This window comes from Mirounga leonina, unplaced genomic scaffold (assembly GCF_011800145.1).
Source record: "Mirounga leonina isolate KUSES-001 unplaced genomic scaffold, KU_Mleo_1.0 Mir_114, whole genome shotgun sequence".
NCBI classification, from domain to species: domain Eukaryota; kingdom Metazoa; phylum Chordata; class Mammalia; order Carnivora; family Phocidae; genus Mirounga; species Mirounga leonina.
The window spans coordinates 1,412,981-1,431,443 of NW_023270265.1; the positions used below are offsets into that span (position 1 = coordinate 1,412,981).

The window sequence follows — 18,463 nt, forward strand, 5'->3', positions numbered from 1 at the left end:
ACGTTAAGCATCTGCCTTCGGCTCAGGTCATGATCCCAGGATCCTGGGATTGAGCCCTGCATTGGGCTCCCTGCTCAGCAGGGCGTCTGCTTCGACTTCTCCCTCTGCCCCTCCCCCTCCTCATGCTCTTTCTCCCCCTCACACTTTCTCTCTCTTAAATAAATAAATAAATCTTTAAAAAGGAATCAGACATGAAGAGTGCAATATACCAGATTAGAAACAGGCTTGATGCAATGAACAGCAGGCTGGAAGAAGCAGAGGAACAAATTAATTACCTAGAAGACAGTAATGGAAAGCAATGGAGCTGAACGAGAGAGAATAGATTTAGGGAACTCAATAACTCCATCAAATATAATAATACATAAGTATTGTAGAAGCCCCTGGAAGAAGAAGAGAGAGAAAAGGGGGGCAGAAAATGTATTTGAAGAAATAATAGCTGAAAATTTCCTTAGTCTGGGGAAGGAAACAGACATCCAGATCCAGGAGGCACCATAAAACTCCCATCGAAATCAACAAAAGCAGATCCACACCGAGACATACTGTAATTAAATTTGCAAAACTTAATGATAAAAAATTCTTAAAATGGCAAAAGAAGTCAGTAACTTACATGGGAAAACCCATAAGGCTAGCAGGAGATTTTTCAACAGAAACTTCGCAAGCCAGAAGGGATAGGCATGATATATTCCAAGTGCTGAATGGGAAAAATCTTCAGCCAACCATACTCTATCCAGCAAGGCTATCATTCAGAATAGAAGGAGAGGTAAAGAGTTTCCAGACAAGTTAAATGAATTCATGACCACCAAACCAGCCCTACAAGAAATACTAAAGTGGAACGGGGAGACCAAAAGTGACAGAATAAAAGGCAGAAAACACAAAAGCAGTAAAAAAAGTATTTTCATAAAAAAGTCCAGCAACTCACCAAAAAAAAGATATGAAATGTAATAACATATACTTAAAACATCGGGAGGGGAGGAGAAAAGAATGGGTTCAAACTTAAACGACCACCAACTTAATATAGACTGCTGTATGCAGAAAAGGTTATATACAAACCTAATAGTAGCCATATATCAAAAACCACTAATAAACATGCAAAGAATAAAGAGAAAGAAATCCAAATATATCAGTAAAGAAAATCAGCAACACACAAAAGAGAGAAAGACAAGAAAGGATCTAGAAACTTATTGATGGACCTTTATGTAGTTTTCATCTTTTGCTATAGTATATACTGTAGTGTTGAATAGTCTTGAATATGTGTCACTTAGGAAGTCTATGAGTATATATGTAAGAAAAATACCTGGAAGTGGAAGACTGTGTCAAAGGGTATGTGGATCAAAAATTTAAATTTTGAAGAAGAAAAATATTAAAAGTACTGAAAGACAATCTAAAGAGAAATATTTTTATAACCTTGGATTGAGAAAGAACTTTCTAACTATAACATAAAACCCAGAAGCCATAAAAGAAAAGATTGATATAAAAAAATAATGTTCTACACAGCAGAACCTGTAATACAAATACTAATTTTTTAAACTAACAAGTTTTCAATGAACAATATTCTAATAGAGACTTACTTTTTTTGTAAAACAAATTTCAAGCCTGATTTCCAATTTTATAGATTTTCAGGTTATGATTATCTGTACATGCTTGGTCATTAACATGTCCATGCTTCATTAGGAAAAAGAAGAGAAGAGATTCTGTTTAGTTTTGCTTACTTGCTTCCTTTCCTCTTTATTTCCTCCCCTACCTCCCTCCTTCCTTCCTTCCCTTCCTTCCTTGGACTTCTAAGCAAATACAGTAATTACAGTTTTGAAAGTTAAAATGGGGGCGCTTGGGTGGCTCAAGTCAGTTAAGCATCTGACTCTTGGTTTCAGCTTAGGTTGTGATCTTGGGGTTGTGGGATCAAGCCCCCCATGTGCTCCATGTTCAGCGTGGAGTCTGCTTGAGATTTTCTCTCTCCCTCTGTCCCTCCCCCCATTCCCCTGCTCAAATAAATAAATCTTTTAAAAAATAAAATGGAAAAAGAAAACATACAATAGGAAAGTCATTGGATTACCAGATGATCTTTGTCCATTTCCTACTAGCTATGCAACTTTGTGAATATTATTATGAGACCTCCTTAAAGAGAGCAACCACCTCATATTTAATTTTTTTTTTTTTCAGGTGACAACTTTTTTATTGTTATGTTAATCACCATACATTACATCATTAGTTTTTCTCATATTTAATTTTTTTTCCCTCTGTAGTGACTAGATCAGTACCTAGTACAAAAACATTTGTTAATCTTATCTCTAGGATTCAAATTCCTCATTTATAAATTTTGGCTGCCAAGTTTACTCATGCTGTTATTTTGAGGATAACATGATATAAATAATATATGTGTAGAGAGTTTGTTAGCCATAGATAATTGATAAGGGCTTGTCTTTTTGAAGGGGATTAAGCTTTCAGGAGAAATACTGTTATTGATCTAGTAGCAACATTATGACTCAGTTCCTGTCATGGGGTCAGGAGACATGGACTCTACCACCTCACTGTGACATTCCAAATAAGCTATGCCTTCTAGAGTGCAGCTTCCTCTTCTGGTAACTTTGGAAAGTGTAAAGCCATATGCAAATGTGAGCTACACCTTCAGTACAAAGAAGGCCTTGTTGACATAGATGACTTTTAGAACTCAAAGTGGGTTCTTTTGTCTGTTCCCATTAACTCAGCACACATTTGCTGAAGTGTGCAAGATACTATGCTAGGTGCTATATCCCATTTTACTATATCAGCTCTTCTCTAATGCAATTGGCTGCCCTTACTTGAATTTTTCATTGATTAAATTTCTGTGATAACTGTACTAAAGGACATCCTTGAAAAAAGTTTAAACACATGGCTAATTATGACTATGGCTTATTTTGATTTAGATGAGTGACCTTATGCTGTACATAACAAAATGTCACATTTAAGGCTAATAAGATTTTAAAACAAAATTTTCTTTTTTAGTGTTTTTTGTTTTTATTCTTTGACAGCTGAGATCAGCTGATTTTTTTTTTTAAGATTTTATTTATTCATTTGAGAGAGAGAGTGAGAGCATGAGCAGGGAGGAGAGGGAGAATCAGGCTCCCCACTGAGCAGGGAGCCCGACATGGGGCTCAATCCCAGGACCCTGGGATCATGACCTGAGCTGAAGGCAGACGCTTAACTGACTGAGCCACCCAGGTGCCCCATAGCTGATTTTTTACTAGATTTTCAAAACGTAATTTTTAGATCTCTGGAAACACACGCTACTCACAGAAGAAGATATTGAATCAAAGAATTTAATCTTTTACCCTTTCAATCATTCTCTTAACTTAATGCCCTCTCAAACATGATATTGAGGCCTAAACAGCTATATTCTGTGTCTTTTCCCAACAGGGATAAATAAAAGTTGGTATGCTAAGGGGAAGGTGTATGGGAGCGTAAGAGTTTTAGGATAATTGTATTTTTCTTTATACCTTTGTATTTGCAAATTTGATATACTGTGTAGTTTTTCTGTGTTAAACAGGAAAACAATCACCAATTAAAATGGCAGGACCACAGATAAATTATAGATAAGCATTTTGATAAGCGTGATAGTCGGATTGATTCTAAACCTCTCTACTAGTTTTTAACCTATTGCCTAAATTTTTTTGTTTTTATCTAATGAAGATTATTGTTATTTGTAACCTTATTTGTAGCATTTTGACTTCCAAGCATATAACAGTAGATGTTGGCTTCAAAATTTTCAAGTTGCCTAAATATGAATTGACTTTCTAGGATTTGTAGATACCTCTTTTTTGAAAAGGAACTATCACTTTCCTTCAGTAGAACACTGATGGTGGGGTCCCATAGCAAATGCATCTGTCTTGTTTTTATTGTTGTCTAATAACCCTGGGAATAGTAATGCTCTATCTAAGGCAAACTTTTAAAAAATGTAACCCCTTTTTTCAGACCTCTTAAGCCATGAAAACGCAGCAACCCTGAATGATGTCAAGACACTCGTCCAGCAGCTGTACACCACGCTGTGCATCGAGCAGCACCAGTTAAACAAGGAAAGGGAGCTTATTGAAAGATTAGAGGATCTCAAAGAGCAACTGGCTCCCCTGGAAAAGGTGCCAATTCAAATCTCAGACTTTCCTCTTCAACAGTAATTTTCTAGAGCATATATGTTTGCGTCTCCTCCCCCCATCTTTTTTGGTAATTGAGTTGTGTCAGTCAAACTAGTCCTTTAGTTTTGGGGTCTGAACATAAAAAAAGTCCAATTAAAGCTAAGAAAAAACTTAAAAAGGAATAGTTTTGAGTCTTCATAATGGTCATAGAACTTTGAGCTCTAAATGTCTGCCCTTACCAGATTTACCACCTTTGCAACAAAAATTGAAATAATTACTGATTGAGAAAAGTTATGTGTGTAGTGGATAATGATTTTGGCCAAGTTAAGAATCAATATTATATGGAATATTATGCAGCTGTTAAAAATGATTATATAGACCTAATATGCAATAGAAGAATATTATTATATTTTATGCAAAGTAAATTATAAAATAGTGTGCATATGTGTATACTATGATCTAATTTTTAAATGTGTGCATATAGCTATGCATATTTATATATATGTATATGTAAACCACAGGAAAAATGTCAGAAGAAATATATTCCAAAATGCTAATGGAGTGGTAGGATGATGATTGATTTTCTTCTTCACATTTTTCCAGATGTTTTATAGTAAATGTGTCATTCTTATTTTTTAATGATGATGCAAATATTTTCATTATAAGGAATTAGACTATCAGAGGTTAAGAAAGGGAACAAATACTCTTCATATTGTGCTTTTTCTCATTTCCTTAAAAATAATGAACTTGTATCTCAAGGTTGTTCTCATTAAATTTAAGACCATTAGAAATGTGATAAACTTGAACTGTTGTGAAGGAGAATGAGATTTAAATTTGGTATTTTCAAGATGTAAAAAAGCATTTTTTTAATGTACCAGCTATAACAAAATAATTGTTCTTTTATTGAATACTTACTGTGTGCTGGTAATTGTGCAAGTATTTTACCTGTATTCCATTATTTAGTCCTCAGAATAACTCTGTAGTGACACTGAGACGATACACGGCTCAGGGCCTGAACACAGCTGTTCTGAATCCAGAGTCCATGCTCTGACTCACTGTACTATCTGCCCTCTGGCAGACCCCTTGAGTAAACAATGATGATAGATTACATCTTGTGTACTACAGTTAAGAGAACACTGGCATGTTTTCATATCCCTCCCTCAAAAAAGATAATTGTGTAGCTGGATGAAGAGTTGTTGACACTGACTTACTCCTGTAGTTTCACCATATTTTCATCTACTTCTAGGGTGAAACATAAAACACAAGTGTCTAAGAAAAGTGTTATTCCTATGAAATATTCAGTGAAAACTACAGACAAGCTACGTTTACTAGAATGGAGACTAACATGTCTTGATTATGAGCCCTGTTTCTTCCATGAACGTAAAACAGTTTAAATTTAAAATTGGTTCTCTGTCAAAACGCCATATTGTTGATTGATTATGTGTGCCCTGTAGGTACGAATTGAGATTAGCAGAAAAGCTGAGAAGAGGACCACTTTGGTGCTATGGGGTGGACTTGCCTACATGGCCACACAGTTTGGCATTTTGGCCCGGCTTACCTGGTGGGAATATTCCTGGGACATCATGGAGCCAGTCACCTACTTTATCACTTACGGAAGTGCCATGGCAATGTATGCATATTTTGTAATGACACGCCAGGTAAGAATTCCTCTTCTAGAAACTTTTAATGAGATGCTAATGAAGTTTTGGTTGTCAAAGTAGTTCTCTTTTCTCTTGTATTCTTTCTAAGGCCAGTTCCCTTTAAGTACCCATTTATCCTACACACTCACACACACACACACACACACACACACACACTCTCTCTCTCTCTCGTATGCACACGTGCACATGGCATACTAATTGTGTATTAGGCCCTATTCTAGGTGTTAAAGGTAGGGAGGTAAATCAGGGTTCCTGACCTCATGAACCTCACAGACTATAAAGTGAGCCATATAAACCATTAAATTCAGAAAAAAAAAAATATTTTACGTTAAGTTACAGAATAAGAGGGCAAAGGGAGAAGAATGATCTGCTTCAGGATAGCTTGTTCAACCAAGTTGGCTTGGCTTTTTATGTACTATGTAATTAATTTAACAGTTGGATAGGGTAGTCTCAAGCTTTTTGTTTTTATTGAATTCTTGGAATGGAAAGTTGGTGATAACTAATCAAATAGTTAAACTCAACTCTGGGCTATTTCTAAGTATGCTTAGAGTATAGGTAGGCTTCTTTGTTACTGTTTTTGCTTCATGGAAGAGAGATGAAAATTATAGATATCTAATCACTTTATATGCCTGGCCTGTTCTCTAGCAGCCAAGACTCATTTACTAAATATCACTATCTGGAACTAATTTTTGTTGCCAGTGTTACTTTTATTTTATTTTATTTTTTTTTTTAAGATTTTATTTATTTATTTGAGAGAGAGAGAATGAGAAACAGAGAGCATGAGAGGGAGGAGGATCAGAGGGAGAAGCAGACTCCCTGCCGAGCAGGGAGCCCGATGCGGGACTCGATCCCGGGACTCCAGGATCATGACCTGAGCCGAAGGCAGTCGCTTAACCAACTGAGCCACCCAGGCGCCCGTCAGTGTTACTTTTAAAGTAGCTTGAAAATCCCTGTGTCACTTTAAAAAGTAAGAAGGATTTATTATCACTTATTATTATCTGTATGATACCAACACAGATCCAACTTCCCTTGATAAAAAACATTTGCAGTAAGTGAGACATGAGAACCTTTTTCTATTTTCTTAGGTATCAAAAGAAAGCTGAGAATTGCTTCTCTTATATTTTTATATGGCTGCGATTGACATAGGCATTTTGTTTCTGTTGTTGTTAGACCACTGGTCACGGCCTATTTATGTGTGAGAAAATGAAAGCCCAAGAATGGTATTTAACCTTCCTGGGCCTCCCAAACTTGTCTAGGAGAGAAGAGAGACAATAAACTGTTCATGTCCTGCCATTGTTTGCCCAGAGTATCCACCTAGTCCCATGTCTGGCTCATGCTCAACAGAACTGAACAATCAGATGAGTCATGTCTAATCACAGCTCTGGACATGGCTTTGCTGTCTGTCTGTCTTTGTTTCTTTCCTTCTCTCTCCTCTCTTCCCTGTTCCTGTCCCTTATATACACACCCCTTTAATAGGTTCTTTTTATCTATTGATTGAAGTCCAAACTCCTTAGCCTGATATTCATAACTGGTTGCTCTCTGTCTTCTCCAGAGGTCTGTCAGTTCCCTACAGTATACTTACTATGTGTTCTAAACAAATCAAATTGTATTCTTTATTCCCCCAAATGCCCTGAATTTTCTACCACTTCATTCCTAACTTCCCATCATTCTATCAACTGGGAGAGTTCTCCCTGTTGATCTCTACCTGTTATATTTCAAGGTTTCTTAAGTGCTTATCTTTCATGAACCTTTGGCCAGTTCCCAACAGCCAACTTAGAACTCTCCTTCTGAATTCCTGTAGCACATTGTGCCTCTGATTTCACTCATCCTATGCTATCTTGTATTATAATTATTCACATATAATGCCTTTACCCTTATACTAGACTGTAATGTCTTAGGAGATGAGACATTCAGGGTTTTTTTTTTCAATTTTTATTTCCCTTTAGCTACTATTAATCCATTATTGTCATCATCAGTAACTCAATATTCACTTCTGCTTCTTATATGACATACTAGGCATCAGACCAATCCTCCCATTAGGAAAAGTTAGAATAGTTAGATAAAACATTAAATACATTTGCCTATAAACACTAGAGAACTTATAAGATAGCAAAAATTACCATGCAAGGACCTGAAGAAGAAGAATTCCAGGAAGGTGAACCTGGTGTCAGGTATGCTTATTCCTCTGGGGATTTATGCTGACTAAGCAGGGTAAGATGGAGAGACTAAGAAGCTGAGCCATACTTGATGATCTAGGACCAAAACCATAGAGATTGCGTTGGTTTGGAACCTCTAATGGCTACCATTGTAGAATAAGGATGAACTTGTTGTAGGTTCTCTCTGAACTATAGCCCAACTTCATTCATCTCAATTCCATAAATTAGACTAAGGTATTCATAAAATAGTGGTAATCCCACACTGCTAGTGCTCATAGATGCCAGGCAGAAGCAAACATAAATTATCCCTGGAAGAGAAGGCAAGAAAAAAATGTAAAGATTGGAAAGAAAGAAAACTGATGTTATTCAAAGATTTTTGTACATAAAAAAATACAAAAACATGTATATATATTTGGTTAGAATCCATAAGTAAGTTTCATAGGGTTACTGGATACAAGGTCAATATACATAAATCAGTTGCCAACAACAAAAAATTATAAATGAGACTTTAAAAGATGCAACTTAAAATGACTTTTAAATATATCTAGAAGTAAATTGTGCAAAAGATGTGCAGGACCTCTATGCAGAAAAACATAAAATTAAAGGAAACTTCTAAGCATGTTCATGGACTAGAAACATAAATACTAAAACATGTCAGTTGTATACAAATTGATCTGTTTGATTCAGTGCAATCCCAGTCAAGATTCTAACAATTTTGGGGATGGGGCGGGGAAGAGATTTGAATAAGCTGCTTCTAGAATTTCAATGAAAATGTAAAAGATTTGGAAGGATGTGGATACAGGATATGGAAGACTATAGCTTTATTTATGAAACTACAATAATTGAGACAGTGGCACAAAGACAGTCCAATGGAATAGAGAGAATGTAGAAACAGACCTGGTATAAATGAACTTTTGATTTTAAAAAGATAGCGCTGCAAATAAAGAAGAGTCTTTTTCTACGAATGGTGCTGGGACAGTTGAATATCCATATAAAAAAAATGAAACAACCCCATCCTTATACATCCTTAATTAACAAAAATTAATTCCAGATGGATTATAAATCTAAATATGAAAGGCTACACAATAAAGCTTCTGGAAGAGGGGCACCTGGCTGGCTCAGTTGGTAGAGCATACAGCTCTTGATCTCAGGGTTGTAAGTTCAAGCACCATGTTGGGTGTGGAGATTACTTAAAAATAAAATCTTTTTAAAAAATAAAATAGGGATGCCTGGGTGGCTCATTCGGTTAAGCTTCTGCCTTCAGCTCAGGTCATGATCCCAGGGTCCCAGGATTGAGTCCCACATCGGGCTCCCTGCTTGGCGGAGAGCCTGCTTCTCCCTCTCCCTCTGCTGCTCCCCCTGCTTGTGCTCTCTCTCTCTTTCTCTCTGATAAATAAATAAAATATTTATTAAAAAAATAATAAAAAATAAAGCTTCTGGAAGATAATATAGGAAAATATGTCAGTTACTGTGGAATAGGGAATGATTTCTTACCCAGATTGAAAAGTGCTAACCATGAAGAGTAAGAATGATAAATTTGAGTATATTAAAATTAAGAACTTCTGGGGGCCCCTGGGTGGCTCAGTCGGTTAAGTGTCTGCCTTTGGCTCTGTCATGATCTCTGGGTCCTGGGATCGAGCCAGCAGCATTGAGCTTTCTGCTCAGCAGGGAGTCTGCTTTTCTCTTTCTGTCCCTCTGCCCCTCCCCACTGCTCATCCTCTCTCAAATAAATAAATAAAATCTTTTAAGAAAATTAAGAATTTCTGTTTATTAAAGAACACCATTAAAAGGGCAAGCAGCCTGGGAGGAGATATTTGTAGTACATATACCCAACAAAGGATCCATAACCAGAATATATTAACAAAGCCTGTAAATCAGTAAGAAAAAAACCAGACAACCCAATAGAAAAAGATGGCAGGAGATTTGAATAAGCACATCTAAAAAAGGAAATTCAGATGGCTAATAATACATGAAACAAAAAGGCCTCAGCCTCATGAGTGATCAGGAAAATGCTATAGATCTCCAAGAGACATGAAAACATGTTCACACAAAACCTGTACAGGAATATTCATAGCAGCATTATTCATAATAGCCATAAATGTGGAAACAACCCAAATGTCTATCAGTTTATTAATGGATAAATAAAATGTAGCATATCCATTCAATGGAATATTACTTGGCAACAAAGAGAAATGAAGTACCAATACAAGCTACAAATGGATAAACCTTGAAAGAAGGCAGCCACAAAAGGCCACAAAAGATTCCATTTATATGAAATGTCCAGAAAAGGCAAATCCATAGAGATATAAAGTAGATTAATAGTTGCCTGGAATTGGAGATGTTGAGGGATATGGGAAGTGACTATTAGAGTACAGGATTTCTTTTGGGGATGATGAAAATGGTCTAAAATTGATTGTAGTGATGGTTGTGCAACTTCATGAATACCCTAAAAACCATTGAACATTATGCTTTAAATGGGTGAATTGTATGGTATGTGATTTATGTCTCAGTACAGCTGTTTTTGAAAAATGAGGTAGTACTTCTGCACACACACCAGAATGGCTAGCATTTTTTTTTTTTTAAACTGGCAATACCCAGCATTGGCAAGGATATGGAATAATGGCAACTCTCATATCCTGCTGATGGGAGTATAATTGGTATCACCATTTTGGAAGCCTGTTTCATATCCCTTCCTAATTTGAACACAGGCATGCCTTATGATCTAGGATCTCCATTCATAGATATATATCCAACAGAAGAGATAAGCCCAAAAATGTTCTTGGCAGCATTATTTATAATAGCAAAGCCTGGAAACAACCCAAAAGTCTATCAATAGTAAAATGGATAAATGAATTTTGATGTAGTCATACAATAGAATATAACATAGCAATGGAGATGAATGGACTACAAAAGTATGACTATCACAAACATGTTGAGCGAAAATAGCCATACACGATACTTACTGTCTGACTTCATTTTTATAAAATTAAAAAAACAGGTAAAATTAAGCTAAAATTAGAGTTCAAGGGGATTCATGCTTAAGTAGGAAAGCTGTAAAGAAAGTAAGAAAATAATTACAATAAAAGGCAAGACAGTGATGAGTTTTGGGAGTAAGGAAAGCTCACTAATAGAGAAGAGGCAGGAGGATGCCTTCCAGGTTGTTGGCAATGTTAGATTTTCTTTATCTGGTGATGATTAACTTATTCATTATGTGATGATTCATTGTAATGTACATTTTTGTTTTATGTACTCTTACATGTGTGTTTCACAATAAAAAATGTTTAAGAAATATTTAACGCAGCACATTTATCAGTATATATATTTATATGTGTGCATGTATATTGAACCTAATCAACAGTTGGTGCTCATTTTGTAAAGCCAATATTCTAAGGACTAATAATTTAATTTCTCCTTTAATTTATAGGAATATGTTTATCCAGAAGCCAGAGATAGACAATACTTATTATTTTTCCATAAAGGAGCCAAAAAGTCACGTTTTGACCTAGAGAAATATAATCAACTCAAGGATGCAATTGCTCAGGTAAGTGTTCCAAAAATAAAAATAAATTCCAGCTCCATTTTGTATGGTATTGGTATAATAATAATAATAATAATATATTACCATTACTATAGTAATATGTTACTATATTACTATTACTAATAATGTATTACTATTATCCATAACTATAGTGCTTCAATGGGTAAACTCTGAAAGAATGATCACACCTTCTTCCTATATTAATTATTCCTCAGATAATAAGAATGTCTATTTTAGCATGGACACCTCTCTGGAAAGTTTTAGAACACAAGCAGGTGAAAAGATGATGGGTCCTGTCTATCCTATTAACAGTAGCATATTGAAATTTGTAGAGCTATTTTTACTTTTTTCTTTTTGTTTCTTTAAAGTTGTCTATTTTTACTTTTCTCTCTTTTTAAAATCTTTTTACAACAATTTCCAAAGATTTCCCACCTAAAATGTGTGATACCAGTGGGGCAAAAATAAACTCCAGGTAAGAGAGACTACTGCAAATGTTTGCCAGGCACAAGTCAGAGTTTATTGAACTAGAAGATGCTGTTTTTAAAAAGATTGATACATTTTATTTTTCATAATAGTTACCTCTTTCAAATTTCTGCGGGTGCCTCCTTCTGATATCTTTGATTTTGCTGAATAAATCTTTATTCCTCTTCTCTGCAGTCTTACATGATTTTAGAGATTTTTTAAAAATCTCTAGAAGCTTTTCTATCCTCTTTAATGTTTGGTTGCTCTTCTCTGTCTCTTATTGGTACCAAGAGTTGTACTTTGAATAGGCTTAGTCTGTCTTCCTGCCTTGGCCTAAGTTGACTCGTGTCTTCTTGTTGCTCTGTGTGGTGGTTCTCAACTGGAGGGAACGCATCAAATCATCCCTGGCGCTGTTAAAAATACAGATGCCTCAGCCCCACCCTAAGCCTAACAATCCAGCTCCATAGGGGTGAGGTCCCAGCCCATGTGAGTTTTGAAAGTGCTGCAGTTGACAGCACATCCCTGTTTTTAAAATCACTAAGCGAAAAACTTAAACAACTACTGGAGGAATAACTAAAGGTTGAGAACCGCCGTTAGGGTGCATCACGTGCTCCCCAGGTTCTTGAGCCTCTGAGTCCTGCCGTGTTGACAGCACAGCCTTTTCTGGAGGCTCTGTTGACAGCTGAAGCTGCCAGGACAGACTTCCATTCTGGTCTCCCTTTGTTGTCCTGGGCCTTTAAAGCCCTTTGCTTCTGAGGCACTCTTATTTTGAGAGTAATTGAAATGATTTTTGTGATTCATAGTGATGCAGAAAAGACAATTTCCTTTTCTCAGGAGATAATAATATCATTGAAAGCTTCACTAGCCAATTTTTCTCACCTTTTGTTTCTATTTTAGGCAGAAATGGACCTTAAGAGACTGAGAGACCCATTACAAGTACATCTGCCCCTTCGACAAATTGGTGAAAAAGATTGATCTGCAAAGAGCCTCTGAATCCTGGCAGAAAGAACACCTGTTTATAACTCTTGCCTTTTTAATTAAAGCATTGCAGGTGGAAGCTGGGAGCCAAGTCAGGGTAGAGGGTTTTTACCTTTAAAAAACAAAAACAAAAAGGATCTTAGGGAAGAAGGGAATATTAAAATCTAAGGATCAGGCTTTGTGGAATATAAGCTCCAAGGGCTTAGTGAATATTGTCTTAATCAAGCATCTTAGTTTCTGGATGAAAATGATGCATTATGTAGTTGAGAGATTCATAAAGAGACAAGGATGCTGGGGGTGTTCCTTTCTTGCATCTTCTTGCAGGGTCAGCAAAACAGTAACACACCAGCACCCCACTCAGCTCTAATTTTTTTTTTTTTAATTTAACTTTTCCTATTTTTGACATAGGAGTAAATAAATCTACCGGAAAAGCAAATCCTCAAGATGTGTGGGTGGCAAACAGAGTCTGAGTCCATGCCATTAGCATTTATTTTAAATTGGACCCAGTCTCTGCAAAGTGACCAGGAATCTCTCCTCTTTATGCCCCTTTTCTAACTACCCACTCCTGTTGGTTACGCTAATTTTATCCATATGAGAGTTGGAACCAACTTACGACTGTTTGATAATTGACACTTTGGATTATCCCGTAATACCTTCTTCAATGTCTGTATATTCCAGTGCTCTGGATCAGTATCTAGGAATCATTGGCAACACTGCATGAGGTTGTTTTGTTTTGTTTTGTTTTGTTTTTTACTAATTAATCTTTAAGAGGAGGCAGAATTTCCCTCCTTTATTTAACTATCCTATTGATATTCCCCTCTCCCTCCATAACTGAAATCAGAGGGGGGGGGGGGTGTTCAGCTGTATTACCAAATCAGGAAGATGTAAGGTTTACAAATTGGCTAAAAATCATGGCTCTGTAGCTATTTCAAACCAGAATAATTTCATTGCTGTTAATCTGCTTGTGTGACAGCATTCCAGCCCACCCAGATGGCGCTGCCTTGTCTGGAGACTTTGTTTATCTTGAAGGACACACACTTCCACACTGTTTGTGAGTCGCACCACCTCCACCACTTCAGTAGTTGTAAATCAAGTGTGTGGATCTCAAAGGGTGCAATTTATCTTTATACAGGAATACATTTCTATGGCTTCCTTCAACCTACCCTCTTCACCCTATTTTTTCTTATCTTAAATTGAGAGAAGGAAGAATTAATCTTATACTCTATCAAAATATTTTCTACCATATTTCCAGATGACATCTGCACTTGAAGAGTCAAAGGAATCCGTGTCTAATATCCTGTTTTTAACTACTGTGGGGGCAGGATGGAAAGGATGATGAGGCTTGCCACACAGCCGATTGGCTTTTTCTTTCACATGATTCGCCCCTCCTCATTGTGGCAGGGAGGTTATTTCTCATTTTCTTCCTCTTTTGGGGATCATTGTGTATGAAAAGAAACACTTGCGATGACAAACCCAGATTCCAGGTGCCTTGCAGAGGTTGAAGGCCCTCCAGGACCGCCACTGCTCTGCTCCTGCCACCACCCCTTCCACTGGCATGACGGAACGAAAGGATGCATGTCTCCCCTTCCTTCCAGGCCCCCCAGTTGTTCAACCCCTTCCCTCATTTATTTTTCTTAAGTTATGTGAATTATTTTTAAATCATCTGTCCTGTTTGTGTGCAGGGTTTTGAAGAAGAAACAGCACAGTGCAATGAGCAAATTCTTTCAGGGTGTGTGGGAGGCAAGGGAGGAAAATGTGGAGGAAAGTCCTTTAAACAAATAGCAAAATATTGAACATGTGTAAAATCCTGTATCATTTATGAAATATGTATAAAAAGCAATGTACCTTCTGGAACAATAAATACTTATTCAATTTTTGAACTACAGCATCTGATTCTTTAAAGCAAAACCAAAAACAACAACAACCACGCAACAAAACTTATTTTCCTGTGATTCTAGTGGAAAACTGTTTACTTCTAAAATTAATTCTTATAAAAATACCATTCTGAAATTAAATTTGGTTCCTAGAGCCTGTATTTTTAAACAGGCATTTAAAAAAAAAAAAAGATTTTATTTATTTATTTGGCAGAGAGAGAGAGCACAAGCAGGGGAAGCGACAGCCCATCGCTCCCTGCTCAGCGGGGAGCTTGCTCCTCCCTCTGCCTGCCGCCCTCCCTGCTTGTGCTCGCTCTCTCTGCCAAATAAATAAATTAAATAATTAAACAAATAAAATTATAAAAACAGGCATTTCATTAATGCTTCCTGAATCTAAGATGGTCAATATTTTCCTAATTTTCCAGAGCCACCAGAGGTTAAGTGACTTCTACAGCCAGAATAAAGCCAATGGCAGTACTGAGACAAATATCCTTATATCCTGATTATCAGGAAGATTTCCATTTTATCCGACCACCAGATTGCCCAGTGTGGTCTCCTGGACTTCAGAACACCGTTCAAGAATGAACCAAGATTAAATACTCATTTTTTTAAGAGTTTGTATCAAATTTGATCAAATCAAATAATGATCACCAAACAGGAAAATATCACATGCTACCTACTCCATTGAAGGCATATCAAAAAGCATATGTTAAATTCCTGTATTGTGCAGTGCGAGATGTACTGAGAGCCTCCTGGCAGCTATAGCAACCCAATACAGACATCCCTGAGACAGAAGTAAAGTGTAAGAAGATAAGATTGAAAATGTTAAGCCACTCTTTGATTTCAACAAATAACGTCTACATATTCAACAACATTGTTAGGCTTTAGTGAATTTTCAGTGGAGATAGATAATGGAGAGTTAAACCCATTTGTGAGTGTAGGTAATGCGGTTTTGCTAAGTAAGGGGTAATAGACCTTTAGAGCTGGCAAAGTAAAAGGGTTCTCTCATGGTGTGACTGCTGGAGCGGCAACTGGTATCTCCTGGTTAAAAATGCAAGTTCTCTGATCCCTACTGAATCAGAAACTAGGCATGGGGCCAGCAATCTGTATTTAATAAGTCCCTCTGGTGATTTTGATGGGAACCGTTGGTCTAGTTAAACCAGAGGACATCTATGTCACAACTCATCAGTGAATCCTATGACCAAACAACCAGAGTGACAGGATTGGTGAGTATGGTGAATATGGTAAATGGAAAGAATAGAGCTCATGTCACATGTACTATTCTATCTTGCTTACCAGTAGGAGGGTAATGAGCACATAGTGGATGCTCACAAAAACAAAAACGGGTGCCTGGGTGGCTCAGTCAGTTAAGCATCTGCCTTCGGCTCAGGTCATGATCCCAGGGCCCTGGGATGGAGCCCTGCGTGACTGTTCAGCAGCAAGTCTGTTTCTCCCTCTCCTTCTGCCCCTCCCCCGCTGCTGTGCTCTCTCTTTGAAAAATAAATAAAATATCTTAAAAATAGATAAATTAAAAAAACAAATAGGTGGAATTTTTAAGCTCAATCTAGAAAGATTTCACAGAAAAGTGGAATTTCTTAGATTTTGGAACTCAGTTTCACTGTTAAGAGTTATGTTTCCTTTTTCTGGGATGCCTGGGTGGATCAGTGGGTTAAGTGTCTGCCTTCAGCTCAGGTCATGATCCCAGGGTCCTGGGATGGAGTCCCACATCGGGCTCCTTGCTCAGCGGGGAGCCTGCTTCTCCCTCTGCCCCTCCCCCTGCTTGTGCGCACTCTCGCTCACTCTCTCTCTGTGATAAGTAAATAAAATCTAAAAAAAAAATTATGATTCATTTTTTTTAAAGATTTATTTATTATTTGAGAGAAAGAGAGCAGGGGAGGGGAAGAGGGAAAGAGAGTGAATCTCAAGCAGAACGGAGCCGGAGGCGGGGCTCCATCCCATGACCTGAGCTGAAATCAAGAGTCGGTCACTCAACTGACTGAGCCACCCAGGCGCCCCAGTTGTGATTCATTTTTATTACTGCCAACGATCTTTTGTTTGTTGCTCTCCCAAGTAAGTACAAACTCCTTGTCTTCCAGAATGTACTACATAGTTACTTCCTTGGGATAAATATATAGGTTAACTTTAATGAATTCTACTGAATACAAAATTGGCCCACTTTATAAATTTTCCTTTGCATATGTTTTATAAATGCATCATCCACTGAGCAATCCCTCATTCTTGAAACTGTCCTCAGCTCCTGTGACTCTACTCTTGGGTTTCCTTTTTTTTTTTTTAAGATTTTATTTATTTATTTATTTGAGACAGAGAGAATGAGATACAGAGAGCATGAGAGGGAGGAGGGTCAGAGGGAGAAGCAGACTCCCTGCCGAGTAGGGAGCCCGATGCGGGACTCGATCCTGGGACTCCAGGATCATAACCTGAGCCGAAGGCAGTTGCTTAACCAACTGAGCCACCCAGGCACCCCTTGGGTTTCCTTCTTTAACTCTCTATTTCTTGGTCTCATTTGCAGTATCCTCTTCCTCTGCCCACATCTTTGATGTTGGGCTTCTCCAGGGTTCCATCTCAGACCCAATTTTCCATGGATGATCTCACCCACTCCCCTCCCCCATTTATATGCTAGTAGTTCTCAAATTGTTACGTAAGCTCAGACCTTTCCTGAACAGCAGACTGGTTTACCTATATCCTAACTGATCAATTTCCCCTGCCCCCGTGCATTAAATTCCTTCAGTGTCACCAGAGTATTTTTGTTTTTAATTTCTAGTAGCACATACTTTAGAAAAATAAGAAAATATGAACAAGAATTAATATTATATGGGAAAAGGAACGCTAAAAGACACACAAGAAACAGTCAGACAAATCTAGAATGTGAGACATTCTATAGGACAAATGACTGGCTTTCTTCAACAAATGGTGTGGGGATTGGGGAAGAGGGGAGACCATTCTAGATTAAAAGAATTTAAGAGACACAACCATATGCAATGTATGGCTCTTACTTGAATCCTGACTCAAACTAGCAATGCAAAGAAATCTTTGAAACAATTGGGGACATTTAAATATGAAATGGGTATTAGATGGTACTGTTTCCATAGTAGTAATAATGACATAGTTATGTAAAAAAGGCCTTATCTTAGAAATGCATCTTGGTGTATAGATAAGATTGACAAAATATTAGTAATTGCAGCTGTGTTTCTTGTTCTTTCTACTTTTGTATATATTTGAAATTTTTCATCATAAAAAATTAAAATGAGAGGGCAAGTCAACTAAAAAGGAAAAAATAGGAATAAGAAAAAAAAAAAAAAAGTCCTACCATCCTGGGAATGATTGTTTACAGAACCAAAGGGCTATCTGGTGAAAGTCCTTGACTCTGGCAATCAATCCTGGCAGCAGTCTGGGTTTATCTATGCACACGTCCTCTGTTCCTCTGCAACACGTATGAAGTACTCAGATGGTTTCTCAGGGACAGGAAATTGCAGGGTTTTGTTTTTTCTGTTAAGAGCACTAACTCTTAACTGCAATGAGACAGTTCCTTGGTCCCAGAATCATCCACTGCTGCCATCAGATTGCAACTTAATAAGCTAAAAATGGCCAGGTTGCCTGTGTTCTGCCAGTATTAGTGATAAAGTGGCCAACTATAAATTCAGATCACCAGATACCCCCTTGCTAGAGCTTT

At 37.3% G+C, this 18,463-nt stretch overlaps 1 protein-coding gene across 1 annotated transcript in view; it reads left to right on the forward strand.

The window, feature by feature from the left end:
- The window catches only part of MCU (mitochondrial calcium uniporter), a 201,192-nt gene extending 186,414 nt beyond the window's left edge, over positions 1 to 14,778 (forward strand). The window contains exons 5-8 of the mRNA XM_035021482.1: positions 3,946 to 4,106; positions 5,558 to 5,761; positions 11,345 to 11,461; positions 12,818 to 14,778. Coding sequence (XP_034877373.1) covers positions 3,946 to 4,106; positions 5,558 to 5,761; positions 11,345 to 11,461; positions 12,818 to 12,895 — 560 coding nt within the window. The 3' untranslated portion in view covers positions 12,896 to 14,778. The remainder of the gene's footprint in view (positions 1 to 3,945; positions 4,107 to 5,557; positions 5,762 to 11,344; positions 11,462 to 12,817) is intronic.
- The last annotated feature ends 3,685 nt before the right edge of the window (positions 14,779 to 18,463 follow it).